The 9,430-nt window shown below is 50.4% G+C and overlaps 1 protein-coding gene across 1 annotated transcript; it reads right to left on the reverse strand.

Annotated features, from left to right (window-relative positions):
• Positions 1 to 592: 592 nt before the first annotated feature.
• On the reverse strand, positions 593 to 3,766 carry GPR31 (G protein-coupled receptor 31). Its single transcript, XM_022563024.3, has one exon. The coding sequence runs from the start codon at positions 3,567 to 3,569 to the stop codon at positions 2,388 to 2,390; it is 1,182 nt and encodes a 393-aa protein (XP_022418732.3). The 5' UTR covers positions 3,570 to 3,766; the 3' UTR covers positions 593 to 2,387.
• Between the last annotated feature and the right edge of the window lie 5,664 nt (positions 3,767 to 9,430).

Here is a 9,430-nt window from a genome sequence, read left to right on the forward strand (position 1 = left end):
TAAACCTATCGCTTGGAAACAGCAAAGTAACACCCACTGAATATTGTCGTGTGCCAGGCTCTGTGCCCAACAGAGTTTTATGTATTATTTGGTCTCCACAATAATCCCGTACGGTCTGTTGTTATTATCCCCATTTTATGGAGAGGAAAGTTCAGAGCGGTTCGGTGAACTGTCCCGGGTCACAAAGCAGGGAAGTGACCGAGCAGACGCTGACCCAAAGGTTCTGACCGTGGCCAGTAACCCAGGGACTCTCAGCCCTGGCTGCACAGTAATGGGGTTAATGAGGGGCCTTTGAACCTACCCATGCCTCCCAGACCGACCGAGTCAGGCCGCCCCGGGGTTAGCCGAGACATGGGGGTTTCAAGGGCTCCCGGATCCCACGGCAAGTCCAGGAGAAGGTCAGCAAGAGCCCGAGAGGCAGTAATGTTGTGAGGAGACCTCCCCGTTTCGCCAGGCAGAGCCACTGGCCGTAGCATCGTGGAGGGAGCCAGGCAGGACCGACCATGCGTGAGAAGCATTCGTGCCCAGTGTTCACCAGCAGGCCTGTCTAGACAACCACATGAGCTGGCTTTGCCCCACCTAAGGGCCCCTGATGTCTGTAGATGGGTACATGCTTTCAGGGGGTGGAATTTGCTTGTGTGGGGAGTAAAGAATCTAAATGTCACCAGCAGGAAAATGGTTAAGAAACACTTCTGGGAGGACGATTAGGTCATCAGTAATGCTTACGGGGAATTTATCATAATATGGAAAATATTTATATTAAATGTTGGATTTTTTTAAAAGGAGCATTAAAAATTGTATATGCAGTAAAATCAAAGGAAGAAAAATGGAGACATTTCTTTTCTTTGAAAGGGAAGAAACACAGCATAGAATGTTCCCATCAGAGAATTTTATTCGACCTCTTTGCATCTCATCTGGTCACATTTCCCTTCTAAGCCCTTTGAAATTCTGTTCACTAAGGAGGAAATAAAACCTGAGAAAATAGCACAATGCTGCTGATGGGACCCTCGCTCCCCTGGGGACCACTGGGCACATTATACTACGGTGTCAACAGGGTCTACATCCTTCAGAAGCACAATAGTGGGGGTCACGCCGCATTTCAAGTCTGGTTCTGGTAAAAGGAACCTACCCCGGAGGCAAACAGCTCCGGGAGAGGGTGAGGGTTTGCCCTTTTCTATTGCCTAGTGCCAGCAGTTTTAACCTTAACTATTACAGCGATCATAGGACTACCTCCTGGGAAAAGCAGAGGTCTCTCCCTGGGGGCAGTACAGGTGCAGCTCCAGGTGAGGCTGCCCGGTGTGGGCTGCATGGGACCCTGTATTACACGCAGACCCCAGGCCTCTTCTAAGCATTTTGGTGAGTCCCTTTGGGGGAGAGCACAACCGCCTTGGACAGAGTGAGAGATAAGGCAGATAGGAAGCGGACTTTCTAAATCCTTTAGTCACCGGCATGAGCTACAAATTTGGGACATAATTTAAGAAGAGTGAGAGGAAAAGATGCAGCCGTTGTTGGTGTCCGGGAGCTGTGCCCACCCTCCCTGCAGTGGCCTTGCACCCGGGCTGGTCCCTAGCTGCTGTCCTCAGGAGTTGCCATTGGGTGGAAATCACCATTTCACATGCAAACTGGTATCTCACGCTGTGTGTTTCTCCCAGCAGGCTTAAAGTACAGTGACTTTTTTTAGAGCAGGGGAAGCAGATTGAGTTCCAAAAGTACTCAGACATTCAAACTTAAAAAAGTACTAGAAGAAATTTTGAGACGTTTAGTAGGAAAGCATTCCTTATAATAAACGAGGGCACTGACTGTGTTGTCTTGGATGTAATGTGTAAAATCTGTGCAGGTGAAGCTCAAGTTTACCAATCAGTTGTGAGCTAAGAAGAACTGAGCTCAGGACACTTACACCCTGCGGAACCTGTTTTTAGACCCAAAGCCCCACTTCCCCATGTCAGTTACCACAAGTCTGTGCAGTAGGTAGAAAAAGAGCATAGGGTTTTTGCATTTTTTGCATTCAAGCATAGAAGGATAAAGTGACTTGCCAACACCAAACAGAGTCAGGACCGCGTCTGCAACACCGCCTTCCACCACCTTCACCGTCACCGGTCCACCACCTTCCACGTCACCGGTCCACCACAGCATCTTTTTCCAGCTATGACTGTGTCGTAGTTATTTAGTGATTGAACCTGCATGGGAATTGTGTAAAGGAGGCTCTGCTCGCTCATTTTGATGAACTGCTCTGCAACACAAAATAGCTGAAGGAAATCCTGGTGAACAACAGTGACACTTGCTGAAGTTGCGTTCAAGCTTGTAGTGCAGAATCTTAACTAACCATCGTGACTGCTCAGCGCCCCCCGGGTAGTTGTAGTGGACGCGAGGTGGGGAGCTGGCCATCCTCAGGAGTAAGAATCTCTGAGCTCACAGCCCGGAGCCTCTGCTTCCTGCTTTCGGGCCCTGAGGGTGAGGGTGTAGAAGAGCTTGCGGTAGGAGCGTCTGAAGGCGGGGTTCGAGAAGCAGTACACCACGGGGTTCAGCACGCCCTGCAGGTAGGTGAGGCTGCCGGTCACGTCGGCGGCGTGGACCATGGAGCTCAGGACCCCGCAGCTGAGCGCCCCTCGGAAGATGGCCAGTAGGATGCGGGCCAGGAAGCTGGGCAGAAAGCACAGAGTGAACAGCACCCCAACCATGGCCACCAGCGCCTGGGCCCTCTGCAGCTTGGGCTGCTTGTGTGGGTCTCGGAGCCGCTTCTGGAGAGTCCTGATGAGGCCAGCACTGCAGAACAGGATGAGGCCGAAGGCAAGGATAAACTGGAGGAAGGAGAGGGCTTCCTGCCAGATGAGGCTGAAGGAGGACTCCGTCCTGGGCTCAGAACTGGGGCACTCGGCCTCAGAGAGGAACACGCTTTGGTGAGTGAGGGCTGCCGTCATGAGCCAGACCAGGACCGAGATCCCCCAGGCCGCCCGCACGGACAGAAGGTTGACTTTGAGCCGCGAGTGGACCACCCGGAGGTAGCGGTCCAGGGCCACGGCGGTGAGGAAGGCGACACCCGCCCCACGGCACAGGGACCGCAGGAAGAGCATCCCTTGGCAAGACGCACGTCCCAAGCCCCAGGTCTTCTGCTGCAGGTAGAAGGCGGCGTGAAAGGGCAGGCAGGCAGCCAGCAGGAGGTCTGCTAGGACCAGGTTGAACAAGTAGACGGCATAGGGCTTCCACACCTTCAGACGGAAGAAGAAGGTCCAGAGCGCCACGGCGTTGCCCAGCGTGCCCAGGCTACACTCCAGCAGCAGCAGCAAGGCCGTGCTCACCTCCGCCGCGTAGCTGTGCGCCACCGAGCAGTTGGGTGGCAGCATGTGGCCGAGTCCCCGCCGCGGCCGAGCCTGACGCAGCGGAGCACAGGGACGCAGGCCCGAGTTCGTTCTCTTTCCCACAGAAGGACAGAAAGCACACTGACCAGCATCGAATAAAGTCAAAGGCAAACTAAAATTTGTCTGTGGAAAGAGGATCGGGGCAGAGGGAAAAAACCTCTTGCAGTTTTGTTTTGCCCTGAAAGCAGGGAAATTGTGTTTCACTTCCCACATCTGGCATTAAACTGAAGCCCTAGTGTCCTGAGAGTGTCCGCGTGAGCATGGCTCTCCATCCACAGCTGTCACTGAAGGGGCTTGAGAAGTTTGGGAAGACTTGCTGTCTATAAAGTTAAAATAATGATGGAAACAAATAGATGGTTCTCTAGTCTGCATTGTTTTCCGGTAGATCTGGTCCCGCATTCCCCTCGAAGAGGGTATGGGGTGGGGGTGGGGGGCTGGCCATTTTGTAGTTGCCCATTTTCACCTGTCCTTTCGTTTTGTTAGATTTGATTTTCTGCTGAGGAGGCTTCCCTGACCAGGGATGGAGCCCGTGCGCCCTGCAGTGGAAGCTCGGAGTCCTAACCGCTGGACTCCCGGGGAAGTCCCTGCTCAGCCTGGTTCGGGCTTTGGAATCAAACGGACTCTGGTTCTGCCTGGTCTCTCCACTTAGCAGCAATGTGGGGTGAATATGACAATAGCTACCTGCGGGGTCCTTGTAGTTGAGGTACTCTTACAGGTACAGCACTGTGCACTGTATCTGGGGCATCTCGGCTGCCAGATACATTTGCTGCAGTAATTACTAACTTCTGTCTGATGCTTAGACTTTTAACAAAACAATGCTTAGACTTTTTTTTTTTTTTTTTGCGGTACACAGGCCCCTCACTGCTGTGGCCTCTCCCGCTGCGGAGCACAGGCTCCAGATGCGCAGGCTCAGCGGCCATGGCTCACGGGCCCAGCCGCTCCGTGGCATGTGGGATCTTCCCGGACCGGGGCACGAACCCGTGTCCCGTGCATCGGCAGGCGGACTCTCAACCACTGCGCCACCAGGGAAGCCCGATGCTTAGACTTTTAACGAAACTTTTTTTTTTTTTCCCAATGTAGTAATACAATTTCGCACCCAACTGCAGTTCCGCGGTGCGTCGATGCCTTCGTTTCTGAGACCTAACTTGGAAGCTTTAAGGGGTCTCAACAGTAAGAATTACTATTTCGCTGCATGTTTTCCACGTGTCATGTGCTCTCCTGTGTTATTGCAACGAACCGAGCAACACGAGGTGCAGTAGGTACAATTTTAAGCTCTATTTTTTTTTAAATAAATGTATTTATTTATTTTTGGCTGCGTTGGGAAAGCCCTATTTTATGGATGAAGGCATGACAGCTCAGAGAGGTTAGGTCACTTGCTCCAGGTCACAGGGCAGTCAGCGGCAGGAGCAAGGTCCCCCCAGCCCAGCTGGCACCAGAGCCCAGGGTCTTGACCACGCTGCCCACCGCTTCCCTGCTGGCAGCAGCCTCACTCCTGTGTGCATGAAAAGTCCATGTCTCAGGAAGCCCACCACGACTATTGATTTACATGACATTTTGGGTCATTTGACTTGTAGTCCTTCTTGCTTTAATTTTATCAGTGTTTTCCTTCCCAACTGGGCCACCAGCCCACACGTCCCCCCATCTCTGTGTCACGCAGGTTCACCTGCCTCGTGTTTCCTAAGAAGGTGCGCTTGGAGAGTCGTCCAAGCGTCCAGAGCTGCAGAAACATCCCGACTGGTACCTCTAGTGACACCTCCCATGAACTGCATGCCTGTTATAAAGGGTTCCTTGGGGGCACACAAGGATGCGTTTGCTCCAGTTGAGGGCTGGCTGGGGACCACGTGTCTCACCTCCAGGGATGCCGTGGCACACGCACGGTAACACCAGAAAAGCTGGCACTCACTCATCTTTTCAGGGACGGGAGTTACACAAATGCAGGGAAGAAACGGATTAAATCCTTTCTCTCAACACAATGATAACTTGAGAGACGTTAAAAGCTACCCCTTAATTGCAGATTTCTGTCCACAGTACACCAAAGACTTTCTAAGTTATAAATATTCTAGCTCAATAGGTAACATAAACATTAATAATTACACATTTTCCTTTTTAAAGATAGAAAATCAAAGTTACAGAATTTTTGAAAATTCTGCTTGTCTTTATCAGCACCCTGGTGTATTTCCCTTACTTCTGAAAGACTGAATTGCCCTTTACTTCCTCTCTTTTAAAGTTATAATATTCGAGCTTTTCCCTTAGGGATCTTGTTAAATCTTTTTATCCTTAGAAACTCCATTTTCAAAAGCCATTCTATTTCTTCAGTACTCTTCCTGTTAAGGAAACTTCTCTGTTCTCACCCCAGCTGGTTTCGCTTTTTGTTCGATGTCAATAAATGAAGAATACTTGGTCAGTAAACTGTGATTCTCTTTCAAAGTTTCCCTACCCTTCAAGCCCTGTGGGAATCTACCACCCACTCGTCCACGAGGGGGCTGCCCGTCCAGTGTCACAGCTTGGGGAGCGGCTGGCTCTTCGTAACCACAAGCCTGAGAAACAGGAAAAGGAGGGCCTGTCCCTGAAACTCACACTTTGGTGGGCCGAGTACAAGTTCCCAGAGCTGAAGAGACCTGGGGCGAGCCCAGCGAAACCAGGCTGGAGGGGTATGTCTCAGGTCACTGACAGAACAACAGGGCTGCAGCTCTGCCGGGACGCGACACGGTCCCAGGGGTGCAAGTCTGGGTCAGGGGGTAGGGCCTGGTGCCTGTGGACGCAGGGTCCCGTCCTTGGAGAATCCACTCTCAGTGCCTCCTCGGCAGGTCCCCTCAAATTATTTTTCTTCCCCGGATTCCTGGCCTAATAGATCTAGAAAGAACACCGAAGGAACGTAAGATCTTCTTTGTCAACTTTACACCTATTTACTAAAAACAAACAACAAAAATTAAAATCAAACACACGCAAAGCCCTCCTATACCTTGGACACAAGTTCCATGTCTTAGAGTCTTTCATAAAGTGATAGCTAGTGACATAAGCAAAGACTTAGTGACAGGAGATCCCTGTGACGTGTCTATGATACCGATGTTCTAAATATTTCAAAACACAATGACATGAGAAGTTGTTTAAGATTACAGATTAAATGGATAAAAAAATCCACATTGTCAACTGTGCAGAGCAGCACCTAATCTTGCTTGTTTATAGAAAGTACTGGGAGGAAATTTACCAAATTTTTAGCAAGTAGCTATCTCCAAGTAATGGGATTATAAACGATTTTTTTTTTTTTTTTTACTTTAGAGCTTCCTATATATTCTATAACAGAATAGATCACTTTAATAATCAGGAAATAACTGTAGATTTTAAAATTAAGTTTTTAAACTGTGAGTTTACACACGAGAGGGAACCATTTTCTTTGGAAGCATCAGTCTGAGACTAAGGCTGGCAGTGTGCGCTGTGTGGTTAATCATGTCCAGGTGGGCATCACACCCTCCGGGTGGGAGAGAGACACACACAGAGACAGGGAGAGGGAGAGGGAGGGAATACATGTGATTAAGATGTTGTGACTGATCTCATGAAAACAAGGGTTTAAAGTCCACTAAATGCCTTTCCGACAGCTCTCACAGCCAGAGACATGATGTCGGCCCATCTCCATGTCTGGGGAAAGAAGAGCTGAGAAAGAGAGGAAGAGAGAAGAAACTGCAGGCAGTGCTGACCAGGGGAGGCTGAGGAGGGGGCGGGCAGGGGGCAGTCCCACCACCCGCCAGGGAACCCGCCCTGCAGCATCGTGTCTTCTGATCCGGGAAAATGATCAGATAAGCCACAAAAAATAGTTGTTGTGTGACACAGTTTATGCTTAAAAATATATGTGTAGGGCTTCCCTGGTGGCGCAGTGGTTGAGAGTCCGCCTGCCGATGCAGGGGACACGGGTTCGTGCCCCGGTCCAGGAAGATCCCACATGCCGCGGAGCGGCTGGGCCCGTGAGCCATGGCCGCTGAGCCTGCGCGTCCGGAGCCTGTGCTCTGCAACGGGAGAGGCCACAGCAGTGAGAGGCCCGCGTAACGCAAAAAAAAAAAAAAAAAAAAAAAGTATTTTATTGAAGTATTGAAGTAAATCAACTGATTTACAATGTTGTGTTATTTTCTGCTCCACAGCAAAGGGATTCAGTCATACATATACGCATTCTTTCTCATATTCTTTTCCATTGCGGTTTATCACAGGGTATTGCCCTGTACTGTACAGTTAGACCTTCTTTATCCGTTCTGTGTATACGAGTTTGCATCTGCTGACCCCACACTCCCAATCCATCCTCCCGCCCCACTTGGCAACCATAAGTCTGTTCTCTACATCTGTGAGTCTGTTTCTGTTTCACGGATAAGTTCATTTGGATCGTGTTTTAGAGCCCACATATAAGTCATATCGCGAGGTACTCGTCCTTCTCGGTCTGGTGGACTTCACTTAGTGTGAGCATCTCCAGGTCCACGACGTTGCTGCATAAATAAGGACTAAGATTCCACTGCTTCCCAAACGTGGTCAAGGCAGGAGGCTACTGGCCACCTCATAAACCGTTAGCAGCTACACCCTGCTTGCCTGTCTTCCAGGTTTCGAGCTCCCGCGTGTATCCTCCGTCTGAAGGGAGAAAGGGGGCCCGCGTCCTGGGGTTGCTCATGCCTGTTTCCCTGGTGAAGACACTTTCGGTGAGTTTCCCCCGAGATGTGAGGTCTCCTCCAGCAAGTGCAGAGCCCTGGAGGTGACGTCCCTTCTCCCTGCCTTTCCTCGACGTGGCACGGCCTCCAGTGACCTTCGTCTCATTTACGGCATGGAAATTTCAACAGCGGCATGAAGGTCACTGCTGAAACCTGCCTCCTGCAGGGTTCCTGGCCAGGACAGCGGGTGGCACTCAGCTGGCCACACCCCATGCCGACCCCGCCCGCTGGGATCCTGTCCCCTACGGACCGTCTCTACTCACTGGTGCTAGCTCCACAGAAGGGCGTCTGTGATTTCCTATGATGCGACAGAAGGAAAATTTTTAAATAGAAGTACAAAATATTCAAAAGCAAATTTATCACATTCTACATATTTGACTTTATTTCTTTACTACTTATTCCCTTCCACTGAACTTTCAACTTTCTAATTCTGCATCAAGATGAGATTGTTTTAATTTTCGTAACCTGAGACTACGTGGTAGTATCTAATTTAGCAAATGCTCTTGGATGCTTTTACTTCTTCTTGCAAGAGAAAGTCACAGAAACTTCTTCAACCTCTAGGCACCGTCGTGCCTGTCTCTGCGCCACACGTAGACGCTCCTGCGCTCACTTCCCTTCAAGAACTCGCTTCAGCTGTCACTTCTCAAGAGGGCCTTCGGGGACCAGCCTTCGAAAATAGCACTGCCGTCATCACCGCTCACTCACCACCACTGGGTGACCCAGGTGTGTCACCTGGATCAGACGCAGCTCCACCCCTAGGGGCAGAGAGGGACTGCGTGTGTGGCAGTGGTCCACCGATTTCTTTTTTGTTAATTAATTAATTTTTGGCTACGTTGGGTCTTCGTTGCTGCTCGCGGGCTTTCTCTAGTTGCGGCGAGCGGGGGCTACTCTTTGTTGCGGCGCGCAGGCTTCTCATTGCGGTGGCTTCTCTTGTTGCGGAGCACGGGCTGTAGGTGCGTGGGCTCAGTAGTTGTGGCACGTGGGCCCAGCAGTTGTGGCTCACGGGCTCTAGAGCGCAGGCTCAGTGGTTGTGGCGCACGGGTTTAGCTGCTCTGCGGCATGTGGGATCTTCCCGGACCAGGGCTCGAACCCGTGTCCCCTGCATTGGCAGGCAGATTCTCAACCACTGCACCACCAGGGAAGTCCCCACTGATTTCTTGAATAAACAACTGAATGAATAAATAATTACAAATTCTCAGTTTCACAAAAAATATAAGGAATGCCATATTTTGATATAAGATGATTTCTCCAGGAGCAATGAAACTAAAAAGAACACCTTTGAAAACAAGTCCTGTGCTGTCACCTTAACTTCTGTCCTCATCTTCCTCTTGTGTATCCACTCAGGAAGGTCTATGTAGGGGATTTTCATCATTTTGAGTTTGAAACTCA

The sequence above is a fragment of the Delphinapterus leucas genome, chromosome 12 (genome assembly GCF_059928025.1).
Source record: "Delphinapterus leucas isolate spDelLeu-1000000601 "Yukka" chromosome 12, BTC_Dleu_Yukka2, whole genome shotgun sequence".
NCBI lineage: Eukaryota > Metazoa > Chordata > Mammalia > Artiodactyla > Monodontidae > Delphinapterus > Delphinapterus leucas.

Coding starts and splice junctions, on each gene's coding strand:
- GPR31 (XM_022563024.3), bottom strand. CDS start 3,569: ATGTGGGAAGTGAAACACAATTTCCCTGCTTTCAGGGCAAAACAAAAC.